Raw genomic sequence first — 17,829 nt, forward strand, 5'->3', positions numbered from 1 at the left:
GCTCGACTCTCATCAACGTTTCCAGTCACATCCTCACAGAACTCGATAAGGTTTGTGAGGCATGACCTGCCCCTCTCAAAGCCGTGTTGACTGTATTTAATCAAGCCATGCTCTTCCAGATGGTCATAAATCCTATCCCTCAGAATCCTTTCTAACACCTTGCAGACGACAGATGTGAGACTTACTGGTCTGTAATTGCTGGGGATTTCCCTATTTCCTTTCTTGAAGAGAGGAATTACATTTGCCTCTCTCCAGTCCTCAGGTACGACTCCAGTGGAGAGCGATGATGCAAAGATTTTTGCAAGTGGCGAAGCAATTGCATTTCTCGTTTCCCAAAGCAGCCGAGGACAAATCTGGTCCGGGCCTGGCGACTTGTCAATCTTAATGTTTGACAAAATTTTCAGCACATCAGCTTCCTCTATCTCTGTCCATTCCAGCATGCACACCTGCTCTTCAAAGGTTTCATTCACTACAAAGTTCGTTTCTTTCATAAATACAGAAGCAAAAAGCTCATTTAGGGCTTCCCCTACCTCCTCAGACTCCACACACAAATTCCCTTTACTTACTTGGTAGATAAAAGCCTGAGAAAGGATCTGACTCTGCACCAATGATCATATTTGAGATTCTATCAATGATGCCTTGTTGAGCAAGATATTGTCGACCATGCTGACTCTGAGCGAGTCCGGTGACCATCTCTATAGCAGTCGCTCTGAAAGTGAACCAAAAAGACTCTTAATTCTTTGAATCAGGCACTGCAACATTTATTTACAGAGTGCCTTTTATTCAATTAAACATCCGAACGTGATTCACATGAGCTGTGTCGCAACTTAGGACTTAGGTGTAGGTCAATTAGCCTTTTTAACAGAGAGAGAGCGCGAGAGAGAGAAATGGCCTAGGCAAGTGATGCCACATGAAGAGTGACAAAAGCGGGGGATTGTTAAGAGGCCCAATTTAGAGCAGTGTCAAGAACTTGGTAGGTTGTGTTGTTAGAAGAAGCTACAGAAATAGGGAGTGGTGAGGCAATGGAGAGATCTGAAAATAAGAAGTGAGAATTTCAAAATTGAGGAATGGGAATAGGGTGATGGGTCAATAGGCTGCATATGTTTTTCATAGAGGTTGGTGAAGGGAGGGCAAAGAATGTGGAGGGCAATCTTAGAAAGGCAAGAAGATTCGCAATTTAAGGAAAATATTTTTCTATTTTGGGTACTAAGTGCAAGCAAACGCTCCCAGGTCAGAGACATGATGAATCTGGCCCAATAACGTATCTCATTTGCCAGAGCCATAAATTAACTCCCGCTGCACCAATGCATCATTCCCATCCTCCCACCCTTGCAGTGAGATTGCCTATTCATGACAAAATGGTGATACAGTTCCATGTTGTTGCGAGTTTGCATGGTGCCAGAAAAACCTTCAGACGGATGGTTCTATTTCTCCTCAGCAACAATTTTGGTTCCTTTATTCTTTTATGGACTGTGTACACCACCAGCAAGACCAGCATTTGCTGCCCTTGAATCAAGTGGCTTACTAAGCTGTTTTAGAGGGATAGTTAAAAAAATCACATTACTGTGGGCCTGCAGTCACGTAGGCTGGATCATGCAAGGACAGCTGACTTCCTTCTCTCAAGGATGTCAGTGATCAAGCTTGACAATCAATGGTCACTTTTACTGAGGAGAAAGTGAGGTCTGCAGATGCTGGAGATCAGAGCTGAAAATGTGTTGCTGGAAAAGCGCAGCAGGTCAGGCAGCATCCAGGGAACAGGAGAATCGACGTTTCGCTCACCATTGCCATTTCCTCTTCCACTTGGCATGGAGCCCTGCTTTAACTCAGTTTCCAATTGTGGATCTGCAGACATACATCCTCCAGGCCAGGTAAAAACAGTACATTTCCATCAGTCCAAAGCTCAGGCCCAGAATGAGAAAGTGACCCCATACAACCAAGAAAGATGGCCCAACCATGCATCCAAGTAACAGATACCAACATCCACAGCTCTGAGTTAATAACTGAAAATTCCTTGAAATTAAATCATTTTTTGAACATTCTCACCTGATCAGAACATCATCTCCTGTGAGCTCAGAGAGTAACTGAGTGATCAAACCACTGTTGCCACAATAATCCAAGGAGACGGGCGACACGGATGAGATTTCCACCACAAGCTGCAAGGCAATAACACAACGCAGTTTAATGATGCTGTCAAACTAGGATGTGGAATAGTCATATTTATTTAGGGCCATAGATTTAGATTAATAAGTTGCACTTCTTAGCAGCAATTCAACAAATTAAATAATGCAGCCTTTTTTCCTCCCGATTAGCATACAATAATGTGCTTATTGACTCTAAGGTCATACTTTAAAGCTGTAAACGATATATATAACATGGTGCCACTAAATAACTACGAACACCATGGATTCCACGTCAATTTCACTGGCCTATTCTCCCACATTATTGATGACAGCTGCATACAGTGAAGGTTTAGTGCAGCCCAGTTTGAGAGTTAGATCAAAAGGGACAGGCAGAGAAGAGGGAAAGCTAACACAACTCCTTGTAGTTTATTACGAGTGGCACAAATTGATGACCGAGAGTAGGCGGAACGGCAGCCGGTGCAATCCAAATTGAATACAAAATCTGGAACTGCAAACTAACTTTAGTATTAGTGATCATGAAACCTGTCATTAAATTGTTGTGAAAACCCATTTGGTTTACTGATGCGAGGGAAACATTTTTACCGGGTCTTGACTCCAGACCTAAAGTAATGTGATTGATTCTTAACTACCCTCTGAAAAGAAATAAGAGGGTAGAGCAGATGAATGCATGGCTGAGGAGCTGGTGCAGGGGAGAAGGGTTCACATTTTTGGATCATTGGAATCTCTTCAGGGTTAGAAGTGACCTGTACAAGAAGGGAAGGATTGCACCTGAATTAGAAGGGGACTAATACACTGGCAGGGAGATTTACTAGAGCTGCTCAGGAGGATTTAAACTAGTAAGATTGGGGGTGTTGGGGAGACCCAGGGAGATAGTGAGGAAAGAGATCAATCTGAGACTGGTACAGTTGAGAAAAGAAGCGAGATCAATCTGAGACTGGTACAGTTGAGAAATGAATGCAATTTATCAGCCCTATCTTGTTCTCTGCTTTGTCCCTGACTGTATGTCAGGGACAAAGCAGAGAACAAGATAGGGCTGATAAATTAAATTGCATTCATTTCAATGCAAGGGGCCTAACAGGGAAGGCAGATGAACTCAGGGCATGGTTAGGAACATGGGACTGGGATATCATAGCAATTACAGAAATGTGATTTAGGGATGGACAGGACTGGCAGCTTAATGTTCCAGGATACAAATGCTACAGGAAGGATAGAAAGACGGGGGGGGGGGGGGTGCAAGAGAGGAGGGGGAGTTGCATTTTTGATAAGAGATAGCATTACAGCTGTACTGAAGGAGGATATTCTGGTAAATCATCCAGGGAAGTTATTTAGATGGAACTGATAAATAGGAAAGGGTGGATCACCTTAATGGGATTGTATTATAGACCCCTAATAGTCAATGGGAAATTGAGAAATAAATTTGTAAGGAGACCTCAGTTATTGTGGGGGATTTTAACGTTTCTAAACATAGATTGGGGCTGCCATAGTATTAACGGTTTAGATGGAGAGGAATTTGCTAAGCGTGCACAAGAAAATTTTCTGATTCAGTATGTGGATGTACCTACTACAGAAGGTGCAAAACCTGACCCACTCCTGGGAAATAAGGCAGGGCAGGTGACTGAGGGAGTACTTTGGGGCCAGCGACCATAATTCTATTAGTTTTAAAATAGTAATGGAAAAGGATAGACCAGATCTAAAAGTTGAAGTTCAAATTGGAGGAAGGCTAATTTTTATGGAATTAGGCAAAAAACTTTCAAAAGCTGATTGGAGGCAGATGTTCGCAGGTAAAGGGACGGCTGGAAAATGGGAAGCCTTCAGAAATGAGATAACGAGAGTCCAGACACAGTATATTCCCATTAGGGTTAAAGGAAAGTTTGGCAGGTGTAGGGAATGCTGCATGACTAAAGAAATTGAGGGTTTGGTTATGAAAAAGAAGGAAGCATATGCCAGGTATAGACAGGATAGATCGAGTGAATCCTTAGAAGGCAGTAGGAGTATACTTAAGAGGGAAATCACAAGGGCAAAAAGGGGACATTAGATAGCTTTGGAAAACAGAGTTAAGGAGAATCCAAAGGGGTTTTACAAATACATTATGGACAAAATGGTAACTAGGGAGAGAATAGGGCCCTCAAAGATCAGCAAGGTGGCCTTTGTGTGGAGCCCCAGGAGATGGGAGAGATACTAAACGAGTATTTTGCATTAGTATGTACTGTGGAGGGGGACATGGAAGATACAGAATGTAAGGAAATAGATGGCGACATCTTGAAAAATGTCCATATTACAGAGGAGGAAGTACTGGATGCCTTGAAACACAAAGGCGGATAAATCCCCAGGACCTGATCGGGTGCACCCTAGAACTCTGTGGGAAGCTAGGGTAGTGATTACTGGGCCTTTTGCTGAGATATTTGTATCACTGATAGTCACAGGTGAGGTGCAGGAAGATTGGAGGTTGGCTAACATGGTGCCCCTATTTAAGAAAAGGTGGTAAGGACAAGCCAGGGAACTATAGACCGGTGAGTCTGACGTCGGTGGTGAGGGACAGGATGTACATGTATTTAGAAAGGCAAGGGCTGATTAGGGATAGTCAACATGTCTTTGTGCGTGGGAAACCATGTCTCACAAACTTGATTGAGTTTTTTGAAGAAGAAATAAAGAGGATTGATGAGGGCAGAGCGGTGGACGTGATCTATATGGACTTCAGTAAGGCGTTCGACAAGGTTCCCCATCGGAAACTGGTTAGCAAGGTTAGATCTTATGCAATACAGGGAGAACTAGCCATTTGGATTCAGACCTAGCTCGAAGATAGAAGACATAGGGGGTGGTGGTGATGGTGGTGGAGGGTTGCTTTTTAGACTGGAGGCCTGTGACCAACGGAGTGCCACAAGGATTTGTGCTGGGGCCACTGCTTTTCGTCATTTATATAAAATGATTTGGATGTGTAGTTAATATAGTTAGTAAGTTTGCAGATGACACCAAACTTGGAGGTGTAGTGGACAGCAAAGAAGGTTACCTCGGATTAGAACGCTATCTTGATCAGATGGGCCAATGGGCTGAGAATTGGCAGGTGGAGTTTATTTTAGATAAATGTGAGGTGCTGCATTTTGAGAAAGCAAATCTTAGCAGGACTTATACACTTCATGGTAAGGTCCTAGGGAGTGTTTCTGAACAAAGAGACCTTGGAGTACAGGTTCATAGCTCGTTGAAAGTGGAGCCACAGGTAGATAGGATAGTGAAGGTGGCGTTTGGTATGCTTTCCTTTATTGGTCAAAGTATTGAATACAGGAGTTGGGAGATCATGTTGCGGTTGTACAGGATATTGGTTAGGCCACTATTGGAATATTGCATGCAATTCTGGCCTCCTTCCTAGCGGAAGGATGTTGTGAAATTTGAAAGGGTTCAGAAAATATTTACAAGGATGTTGCCAGGGTTGGAAGTTTTGAGCTATAGAGAGAGTTTGAATAGGGTGGGGCTGTTTTCCCTGGAGGGTTGGATGCTGAGGGGTGATCTTATAGGAGGTTTATAAAATCATGAGGGGCATGTATAGGGTAAATAGACAAGGTATTTTCCCTGGGTGGGGGAGTCCAGAACTAGAGCCCCTAGATTCAGGGTGAGAGAGGAAAGATATAATAGAGATCTAAGGGGCAACTTTTTCACGCAGAGGGTGGTGTGTGTGTGTGTGTGAGCTGCCAGAGGAAGTGGTGGAGGCTAGTACAGTTGCAACATTTAAAAAGGTATCTGGATAGGTATATGAATAGGAAGGGTTTGGAGGGATATGGGCCGGGTGCTGGCAGGTGGGACTAGATTGGGTTGGGATATCTGGTCGGCATGGACAAGTTGGACCAAAGGGTCTGTTTCCATGCTGTAGGTCGCGATGACCAAGTCTGTCAGTTCACTTAGGGACTTGCAATAAAAAGCAGTGATGTCAGGGACATCCACATCCCATGGAACAGTTATAAAAAAAAGGGAAAACGCCAAAAATCTGCATGCGAACAGCTGCAATATAACCAATAGTTTCTTTTGCAAGATTGAACAGAAAACTTTGACAAACAGAAGACTCAAATCACTTTAGATTCAATATCACAACAAGAGGGGCATTACGAAAGCAAAGGTACTTTTATCTCCACTAAACTGTATGCACCTATGACACCAACCAATGCAGAAGCTCCCTAACGTCAATCCAAAGGTTGTGAGGCACTAGTTGGAACCTCTGACATTCTGCCACACTTCAGACTGAAGCATTGTTCCAAATTCACCTCTTTATATTGCTTACAATGTTACAGGTAGAAAGTACAAACAAAGAATGACCCTACTTGTTCTGACTATTGCAAGAACTTATACTTACAAAGTTTAGAAATAAATGTTGAAGGGCCCTCAACAGAAGCAAAATCAGTCAAAAAAATCAATGTTAAATCAAACAAGGAGCATCATGCAGGGGCCAAAAACTTAGATGAAGAGCTAGATTTAAGATATGTCTCAGAGGAGAGGGTGATGTGAGAGAATTCCAGCCGACAGTTTACGATGCAGCAGAGGAAGTGGGAGATAAGAGAGTTGGAAGAATATAGGTGGTCACAGAAACAGGAAGGAGCAAAGCTTCTGCAGTATTTAAACATGAGGGTGTGATATACAGAAATATGCAGCAAGACCATTTCCATCCATCGAGCCTGCTTCTTTCATTGATCTTGACTGTGAATTTATTTTGAAGTATCACTTTTGAAACCCTCCATTTCCACTCCAACTGTTTCACATTCATTATCCTCAGAATGAGATTTTTTGTTCTCTGTATTTTAACTTTTCTTAACTAAACTTGAATTCTTGCACTACTGCTTTTGTTAACGATGAACATCTCGAGGTAGCTCTATAAAGTCCTCTCTCTGTCCTCTTATCAAGGTTGGAAAGTCAATGTTATCAGCATTCAGGGAATGTTTTAACTCCAGTTAGAAACAAAAATAAACTTTAAGAAATCACCTACTTTTTTTTTTTGCATCTACTTAACAGAGTGTTGATATGTGACAATCTAAAAAGGGAGCTGTACACATCTAGTGAATTAAGAGACAAATGACCAATGAATGATGAAAAGTAATAAGTGACGCGTGCTATTTAATAAAGACAACCATTGGCACCAACTATAAACTGAAGGATACAAAATTAGTTGTGGAAAAAAAAAAATCAAAAGAATATATATTTTTAAAAACAAAAAAGATATAGGTGGTGATGAATATTATCGGAAGGAGTGTACACAAGGTACACAATTCCAGTAAATGCACTATACCTCATAGATCCTGTATCGCACCACATCATTGGTAGCCATGACATCTTTCAAATCTTGTAGCATATTGGTCATAAACAATGCATCAAGTCCAGCTTTACTCTGGGAAACTCTTGAAAGGGATTTGATTGCCTGGTGAGAAAGAAATATCAATAAATTTATTACTTTGACTTTTGCTCCCTTGATCGGTGCAGAAAATATCACCCAAGACAAGAAAAGCCTGCATATAATGCCAAGAATATTTGCATGTGTTTACACAGTAACTTTAACGTAATGGTTATTTGAAGGCACTTCCACTGGAGCATTATGTAACAAAGTTGGACACGGATCCATATATGAGGAGAAATGGTCAAAGAGTTAGATTGCATAAAGTGTCTGACAAGGAGGTTTAAGGATGGAATTCTGGAGTTCCACCAATTACAAGTACTCAAAATAGAGGGTACTCAGGAGGTTCAGTGTTAGAGGAGTGCAAGTACCTCAGGTTTGTGGGGCTGGAGAGCTTGAAGCTAGGGAGGTATAAGGCACTGAAAGGCCTTGAAAACAAGGAAGTGAATTTTAAAATCTAGAATTTGCTTGACTAGGAGCCATGAGTCCTGTCCATGAGGGCACGACTGATGAGTGAATGGGACTTGGCATCAGTAAAGACATAGCAGAGCAAGGGTAGAAAAGCCATTGGAGTGGCAAGCGTCTACCAAGCATTCTGTTATCATACAAAATTCAAAGGTTACCTACCAACAGAAACAGGAAATAAAACAAAAACTGATTAAAAATGCATCCACAAGGCAACTGGCACCAGTCAACTTGCAATGCAATCATCAGAATCTTTCTTTGAAAGATTAGTCTCATATGTGACCAGTGAAGATAAATCATTGATCCTATATTTGTTGAAAATGTCCCCAGGTCTTTTAATTCAGCTGCAACAAAATGCTCAAGTGGGCTTACCTTCAGATGTCAACCTCCTGATTCTCAACTTGCCTACCAAAACTCCTTCAGCAGTTTCGGCCAAATCATCACTTTGCAGTGCTTTAACATTTACTAGCATAGGAAACTACAGAGTGCAGAAGGAGAATACAGTATTGGATTTATTCAGGATTTACTTTGACAAATACCCCATAAGGACTCAAAATGGGCCAAATGACTTCCTCCTATGTTGTAGATTTCCATGATTTCATCAAAGAATTAGTAACACGCTTGTCTCGTTAAAAAAATGTATTTTTGACATAGGCTGTCAATATAACATGCCAGCAGACAACACTGCCCCTTGTGGTGAAATGCAGGACACCAAAGAGCTTTCAGAGTACCTCAGTAATTACTTGGCTTGTATCTCACCTCTTTTGCAACAGATATTTTCTTTCCACCAATGCTATGAATCATCTCTTTAAGCAACTCGGGCGAGCTGAGAATTATTGGCACCGCGTCTGTATTTTCAACAATTCGTCCAATCTGGAAAAGTTAACAGTGTAAAAGACCAATAGGAACAATGTTATAACTGAAAAAGAGAGACGTTTTGTAAACATGCAGTTTTGCCTCAACGTTAGTTTGTGCCATCCATAGCACACTGCCCTGACTTTGTGGACTTCTTCATTAAGCACATTTCAAACTGCAAATTTTCATAAAATGCTCAATGCATTGTTGTTAAACTGTTAGGAATGACACTAAAAACAAAAATACATTCACATATCCATCATCAATCATGGAGGGCGGGGCCTATATCAACTCTAATCATCTATATGTTTGTATTTTCAGGTCTAGTAGAAAGGCAGCACAGGCTTGTTGAGTCCAGCCAGTAACACCAATATCCAGCAAATAAATAAATTCCACAAATGCTTGTTTGCATGGTGAATGTCATGAAAAATTCAATACATATGAAAAAAAAGTAACTGCCCTGAATTAAGTAGTGGAGAACTGTTTGCCTTTTTCATTAATTTCAGTGCATGATGACAATCACTTTAGACTGAATTAAACTAATTTGTCTGAAATAACATCGAATATGGTTTTATATTGTATTATATTCAAAGTCTTCAGTCATTGTTTGCGGGTGCGCATATTGACTTTAATTTCACCAGACATTTTATGAAATGGAAAACAAAAAGCAACGAAGGCCCAAAGTGTAAGTTGCTGAAAGCTCAGGCAATAACCAGATTTGGGTCGTTGCAACTGAAAACAGTAAGAACAAAAAAAGAAAATCAGACTTCCACCTTACCTGGGACATTGCCAGGATTTTAACGTTATCATCTGAATGCTGAAGTCCTTTTTGCAGTTCCACTCTGAAATTTTGAGCCAGGTAGACCGGATCCAAAGCTTGCAGAAGTCGATCAAGAATCGCAACAGATGTATCAATCTGCTCCCTGAACAAAGAGGATAATTGGATTTTGATAAATAAAATAAAAATTGTACTGGACAGACAACGTACTTGGAAAGTTGACTGGTAAAAAAAAAGCACAAATCTTAGGGAAATGTAACAATATTGTATGCCCAGTAGAATCATTTTTGAGCTTCCTTTGCCCTTGGGATTTGGGTGTAGCGACAAGAAAGTATTTACAGTCTGTTCCTGAATGGCCAGAAGACATTAAGGATTGCCTGAATCGTTTAGGATTAGGTCACACAATGGATGGTGGGTTAAATCCTGAGTGGAACTTATTATCAATTTGGACTTTAACAAAATATAGCTGTTTTCTTGCTGAGTTTCTTATGCCCACAGATTATTAAATGTGATAAATTAAACTCAATTTTCCAAAATCATTCCAAACATTAAAAACATAAACTACGATTTACAATGGAGTAGAAACTTGTAAACTCAGGGAACAGTAAATATAATGATTAAAATTCATAGCAAATGAAGTCTCCAACTGATACAAGCAATAGGAATAAAGATCTTTACACAGTACTGCTCATAGTAAGACGACCTGAAATGTTGTATAATTACTGTTATGCAGATATTGCTGCTAATTATAGACAGGAAGGTTCCATAAATTGCAATTGAGAGATATTTTAAAAAGATCACGAGATGAATGCAAGAAACCAGCATAGAGAGAATCAATCTGATGGAGCTTGACAATGTAATAATGTCAATGCTTCGTCGAAAGGCCACTGAGCATATTGAAACCGGGTGAACGTTTATCTTTGTGATTAGGACAATGATTTAGTTTAAAACCACAATATTGTGCAGTCAATCAATATCTGGAATAACTGGATAGCTTCCAAAAGCAGACGTCTTTTTCAAGGTGTGGAAAGGGGTTCTCGGTGACAGGTAGTCGATGTTTATTGATTTTTTTTACTGCCAGGACTGAAGTGTATCAAACAAGCAAGACCAGAGTTGCATAATGAAGTTTATGTAAAAAGGTGAGCAGAAGGGAACTGCTGCACACAGTAATGGTGTAAAAGAGAAACAAACAAGGAGTTGGATGAAACCTCCAGTGAAGAAACAAACCTCTAGGTACAGCTAATCACAGATCTCAAAAAAAAAGGAATGAAACTGGACAGGCTATCTGACATCAACTAAGACACCAGAAACAACAAACAAACTTAACTGTGTTGACCCTGCCAAGTTCTCCTCATTAATACCTGGGGGCTAGTACCAAAATTGGGAGAGCTTCCTGACAATCTACTCAGGCAACAGCCTAAGAGTTAGATCCATGGAATCATATTTAAACTTTCAGTCATACTCATACTGTAGATGACATGGTGGCTCTATGGATAGCACTGCTGCCTCACAGGTTACAGGGATGGCTAAGGGGCTTGGACTTGGTAGGAGGGTCAGTGCAGACATGATGGCTTGAAGGGTTTCTTTCCACACTGTAGAGATTCTGTGAAATCATGCCTTACACACAATGCCCCAGACTAAACATTCGCCATCCCTGAGTTTGTCTGTCCCACCAGCAGGACAGACCCAGCAGGAGATGGCCACACAGTGGGACAAAAGTTAGGAAGAAATCGTGCTGGGAGTCCATACATGGATGCCAAATCCCATGAAATCTCACGTCATCACAGAGAGAAAACCTTCTGCTGCTTACCATGTCCTACCCATCCACCTGCTTGGCTGATGAATATTGACTCCTCCATGTTGATCACCACTCTCGGTGAGGATGACAGTGGTTGGGGAAACGCCAATGTCCACCACGAAGAGTGGCTCAGCAGCAGCACTACTGATTGAGTTGGTAGAGTCCTAAAGAAAAGGACTACTCGACTGAGTCTGTAGCAGGTGGTAAAAAACCAGTAGAACCAAACAGAACCTACTGATCTCATTCACACTAATCTGCCTGTCGCAGATGTATCTATCCATGACAGTATGAGTAAGAGTGATCACTGCATAGTCCTTGTCGAGAGAGTCTCATCTTCATACTGAAAATGCCCTCCATTTGTTTTGTGGGGCACTCTGTGCTAAATATGATAGACTATGAATAGATCTAGTAAATGAGGACTAGGCATACATGAGGTGCTGAGGGCCATCAAACACAACCTGCAAATTTATGGCCCGACATAAGCCCTTTCTCCCATTACAATCAAGCCAGGGGATCGACACCAGAGTGCAGGTGGACATGTCAGGAGTAGCAGTAGGCATACCCAAAGAGGTGCCATGCTGGTGAAGCTACACACAGGACTGTATGCATGCCAGGATAAGCAACAAGTAATAAAATAGAGCAAAACAATTCCAGAACCAACAGATCAGGTCCAAACTCTGGAGTCCTCCCACACCCAGTGGTGAATGGTGGTGGACAGTTAAACAACTCACTGGAGGTACAGGCTTCAAAAAATATCTTCATCCTCAATGATGGATGAACCCAACACATCAGTGCACAAGTTAAAGCTGAAGCATTTGCAACAATCTTCAGCCAGAAGTGCCAAATGGATGATTCATCTTGCCATTACTGAAAACCAGTCTTCAGTCAATTAGATTAATTCCTCAGGATATGAAGAAACAGCTGGAGGCCCTAATGCTGCAAAGGGGATGGGCCGTGTCAACAATACAGCAATAGTACAAAGGATTCATGCTTCAGAACTTGCATGCTTCTGGCTAAGATGTTTCAGTACAGCTACAGTACTAGCATCCACCCAGCAATGTGGAAAATTACTCAGATATGCCCCGTACATAAGAAAAACAAAACAAATCTAACCCAGTCAATTACCACCCCATCAGTCTACTCTCCATCATCAGTAAAATGATGGAAGGGGTCATCAACAGTGCTTTGGGAGGCACGGTGGTTCAGTGGATAGCACTGCTGCCTCACAGCGCCAGGGACCCGGGTTCAATTCCAGCTCAGGCAACTGTCTATGTAGAGTTTGCACATTCTTCTAGTGTCTGTGTGGGTTTCCTCCGGGTGCTCGGGTTTCCTCCAAAGATGCGCAGGTTAGCTATGCTAAATTGCCCATAGTGTTCAGGAATGTGTAGTCAGGGGTGTTGTCTGCGTGGGTTTCCTCCGGGTGCTCGGGTTTCCTCCCATAGTCCAAAGATGCGCAGTTTAGCTATGCTAAATTGCCCATAGTGTTCAGGAATGTGTAGTCAGGGGTGTAGATACAGGGTAGAAGGAATGGGTCTAGGTGGATTACTCCTTGGAGGCTCAGTGTTGTTGACTTGTTGGGCCGAAGGGCCTGTTTCCATACTGTAGGAGTTCTAATCTATTCTTTCAAGCAATCACTTATTTAGCAGTAAAAGCTCACCTATGCTCAGTTTGGGTACCTCTAAGCCCATTCAGCTCCTGCCCTTATTTCAGCCTTGGCTGAAACATGAATAAAGTTAATTGGAATTCTAAAAATGAGGCGAGAGTGACTCTCCTTGGCATCAGGCTTACAAAATAATCAGCAAAACCAGAGTTAATGGAAAACAAGTGGAAATTTCTCCTCTGTCTGGTGTTATAGCTGGCACATAGGAACATGGTTGCACGTGTGGAGCCAACCATCTTCAACTGCTTCATTAATGACCTTCCCTAAGGTCAGAAGTGGGAATGCTCAGCACTGTGTGCTACTCCTCCAAACTGAAGCAGGTCATTTTCAAATGCAGCAAGGCCTAGACAACTTCCAGGCTTGGGCCGAAATAAACAAATAACACTTGTGCCATATAAATGCCAGGCACTGACCATCTCCAATACGAGAATTGAATGTTTGCTCTTGGACATTCAATGGCACCATTGTAACGACATGGAGTAAACCCTCCTGCTTAATTTAAAACCAACAACACAGAAAAGGTTTATCCTGTGCAGCAAGCTGTAAACATTCGAATGGTCAAGAACTATTTGAAGTAAAGTTAACTTCATTTCTAAAAGTATAACAGAGGATAATAACAACTATTCATAACCTATCTTTTACCTTCCCCTCTTATACTACTAGTCCGATAAAACTCCCAATTAAGATTTACAGAAAAACTGAAATTTTAAAACCAGCCAGCAGTCGAATCTTCTCTTTATCTTCGTCGGTAGACTGGCTCTCCGGTGTTGAGGTTTTTCTCTGGGCAAACTCCTTCTCTAGACAGGTACCTCTCAGAGAGTTCTGACTAGCAATCTACGGATGTTGGCGTGGTGGCAGTTCTCCTCCCAAGTGTTCAATTTTCCCCAGTCTTATATCCCAAAGCATGGGACTGTGTCATTGGCTTTCAAGATTGTCAATATACTCCATTCAAACTTGATTGGTATTTGGTATTTTTCAGGGTATAATTTAAACCGATTGGCCTAACTCGAATCTGTTTTTGTCGTTAACAGGCAAGTAGCTATCCCAGTAGCTGGAGCACATGTTACATTGTGTCTTATTGAGAACACTTGGTGCTGTCACTGCTAGATTTTACTCTCAAAGTTCACCCACATCTTCATAACACCTCCCTCCTTAAGAAAAAATGAACTATCATAATGAAAAGACTTTTTAAACACATTACTCGAACATACAGATAACTTTAAGTTCACCTTAACTACTTCCCATTTATCTGTATAAGATTAAATAAAGACAAATTTCATCTAAACTCAGTTAAATCTGCGATAATACATCTGCAATTACATTCTTCTGACCCGCAACATGTATGATTTTTAACTTAAAAGTCTAACATAAGACTTACGAAATAGTTCATATTATTGTCTTTAAAACGTTCTAAGAATGTAAGCAGATTGTGGTCAGTGTACACAACTGTCTCTGACACATTGTTCATGATATACACATTAAAATGTTGTAAGGCCAGTACCAAACTCAATAGTTCTTTAATCGATCGTGGAGAATTTCCTCTGGTGGATGGTTACTTTTCAAAGAAGATCAACAGCTGGCAATTCAATCCCATCCTCATCTTCCTGCAGGAGTACAGCTCCAACTCCTATATCACTAGCATCAATGGTAACTTTAAAAGGTTTTGAAAAGTTTGGTGCAGCTAAAACTGGTTTGGTGGTTAATATAGATTTCAAATGGTCGAATGCCTCCTGGCATGGTTCTGTCCACCGAAACTTTGTGTTCTTCTTCAGCAGAATGGTTAACGGTGCCACTACACTGTTGAAGTTTGGAAGTTTGAAATTTGAAGTTTGGGGTGGCACGGTGGCTCAGTGGTTAGCACTGCTGCCTCAGAGCACCAGGGACCCAGGTTCGATTCCAGCTTCGGGCGACTGTCTGTGTGGAGTTTGCACATTCTCCCTGTGTCTATGTGGGTTTCCTCCGGGTGCTCTGGTTTCCTCCCACAATCCAAAGATGTGCAGGTTAGGTGAATTGGCCATGCTAAATTGCCCATGGTGTTAGGTGCGTTAGTTAGGGAGAATGGATCTAGGATGGTTACTCTTCGGAGGGTCAGTGTGGACTAGTTGGGCCGAAGGGCGTGTTTCCACACTGTAGAGAATCTAATCTAATAAACTTCCGATAGAATCCGCTGAGTCCTAGGAATCAAAGCAGCTCTTTCTTTGAGGTTGGTCATGGAAATTCCTCGATGGCCTTCATCATTGCGTCCCGTGGGGTCAACCTTCCCTGACCGATGTTATGTCACCTCTGCTTATGCAAATTCTGTTTTATTTAATCAGCAGTTTTGCTTCACGTAGTCATTCAAACAGCTCTGCCAACTGTATCATGTGATCTTTCCAGGACTTAATAGAGATCACTACATCGTCCAAAAAGCCTTCACAGTTTGTTAACCCAGCCACAACTCTGTTCATGAGCCTTTGGAATGTGGCAGATGCGTTTTTCATTCCAAAGGGCATCACTTTAAACTGATATAGCCCATTTGGGGTTATAATTGCAGAAATTTCTTTCACTGACTCTGATAATGTGTGGTTACTGGCAGGTACCAACTTGGTGATGTAACTGGCTTGTCCAACTTTCTCGATATAGTCCTCCAATCTAGGGATTGGATGGGAGTCCGATTTTGTAACGGCGTTGACCTTCCGATAATCCATGCAGAGTCATTGAGTCCCATCCGGTTTGGGAACTGAGACGATCAGTGAACTCCACTCGCTCTGCCTTGATTCAATAATGTCCTTGTCAAGCGTGGCCTCCACCTCCATCTGGACCTGTCTGTCTTTGAAAGGATTTAGCCGATAGGGATGTTGTTTTATCGGAGCAGTATCCCCTATGTCTACTTCATGTACAATAGCATTAGTCCTCCCCATCTGTCTTTCCCTTTCTTCTCTCCCTTTGCTCAGCCAAGAACCTTCTCTCTTTTTCCTCCCTCTCTCTTTATCTTCTAACTCCATTTTCGTCAATTGTAATTTATGTTTTTCTACTTCTACTGCACTTGTCTGTTTCTCCGACACATGCAAGTGTTTGAGTAACTCCCTTACAATTTCAACTTTATTTTTGTCCTTAGTTAAACCCAAATCTAACTTATTTGCTAATTCTAAAAGTATGGCCTTTTTCTTTCCTTCTAAACTTTCTTGGCAAATTTGAGAAACATCTTCAAATCCCAGAACCTCTTTAGCAATTTTAAGAGCCATTTCTCTCACTTTGAATTCAATCAACCACAAGTCACCAAAATTAAACAAATTTTGTCTCATCCACGTTTTATTTAAAGATCTAAGACACTAACTTGCAAGTGTTTAAATTTCCTGGGATTTTTCATACCCCAAAATCTATTCAATCTGTTTAAACCAGTTCAAATCACAGACCTGAGCCCGCAGACTGTTACAACACTGGATGGATATATGAATAGGAAGGGTTTGGAGAGATATGGGCCAGGTGCTGGCAGGTGGGACTAGATTGGGTTGGGATATCTGCTCAGCATGGACAAGTTGGACTGAAGGGTCTGCTGCGCATCTCTGACTCTATGACTATGACTCCCATCTAGATGGACATGGGTATAGCTTCACCACCACACCCCCATTTCTTCCACATCATTGGGCCACTATTCTGGAACCCTCTCATAGCATTGAGAGTCCACCTGCATCAAATGGACTGCAGCACTTCAAAAAGGCAGCTCACCCCCACCTTCTCAAGGGCAACTAGGGACAGGTAATAAATGTTAGCCCAACCAGTGACATCCACATTCCATAAATTATTTTTTGTTTAATTGCCTACAGCAGATAGGGAGTGTAATATCCTTTCACTGCTATAATTACATTGCTGTTTGCTGGCATATTCAAAGCCCATGAATAAAGATTAATTTTAAATTACAAATGCAGTTATGTCTGAATCAACAGGCCTGAAGCTTACAGCATAAACAGGCAATAATTGACTTCAGTTATTTTGCTGGCAGAACAAGCACTAACAAGGTCACAAAGACATCTTCACACATTGCACCATGGGTCTCTCACATCTAATTGCTGCTGCTGGAATTGATTACAACTTACATAGCCAAATCTCAAAAACACCCATTTACTGTCTTACATATTAAATACCACCCACACCATTCTGCCAGCTTGTAAATGCCTTGTCCCTTCAGTTGTGCTTTATGTTGCATATACTGCGCACTTGCTATGCAAGTTCAACATTTAAGATAAACTTGGAAAAAACTACCAGTTATCTGAATACCTGTTGTGAGCACTGTCTCCAGAGAGGTGATCACAACAATACAAAATAGTGAAAATAGTCTGCAAATTGAGAACACGTTGGTCACAAATTGGTCAGTATATAAACAGATTCTGAGGAAGGATCACCAGACCCAAAACATTAATTTTGATTTCTCTTCACAGATGCTGCCAGACAACTGAGCTTTTCTAACAATTTTTATTTTTGTTTCTGATTTACAGCATCTGCAGTTCTTTCAGTTGTTATTTAGTTTATAAACTCTCCTCATTGAGTGCTTTCAGTATAGGAGTAGTGGCCACACTGGTTCAGAAGGTGTCATTTGCCCCCATAGGTAGGATCATAACATGTTCAAACAGGTTGATTAAAATAATATAAATTCCCAAGCTCCCATCTCTCTTCCTCAACTTCACCTCTGCCCCCAACATCTCCAATACATTCCTATATCCAACAAACTGCACTCCTCACTGCCTGTGATCTGCAATCTTCTCTCTCCCACTCACCTCACCCCCC

General features: G+C 41.5%; 1 protein-coding gene across 2 annotated transcripts in view; it reads right to left on the minus strand.

The window, feature by feature from the left end:
* The window catches only part of psmd5 (proteasome 26S subunit, non-ATPase 5), a 31,219-nt gene that overhangs the window by 12,700 nt on the left and 690 nt on the right, over positions 1-17,829 (minus strand). For both annotated transcript variants that reach the window (XM_043720433.1, XM_043720434.1), the window contains exons 2-6: positions 9,608-9,752; positions 8,734-8,847; positions 7,408-7,536; positions 2,044-2,153; positions 567-709 (exon numbers count right to left, since the gene is read on the minus strand). In XM_043720433.1, the coding sequence (XP_043576368.1) occupies positions 567-709; positions 2,044-2,153; positions 7,408-7,536; positions 8,734-8,847; positions 9,608-9,752 (641 nt within the window). The remainder of the gene's footprint in view (positions 1-566; positions 710-2,043; positions 2,154-7,407; positions 7,537-8,733; positions 8,848-9,607; positions 9,753-17,829) is intronic.

Source organism: Chiloscyllium plagiosum, chromosome 30 (genome assembly GCF_004010195.1).
Source record: "Chiloscyllium plagiosum isolate BGI_BamShark_2017 chromosome 30, ASM401019v2, whole genome shotgun sequence".
NCBI lineage: Eukaryota > Metazoa > Chordata > Chondrichthyes > Orectolobiformes > Hemiscylliidae > Chiloscyllium > Chiloscyllium plagiosum.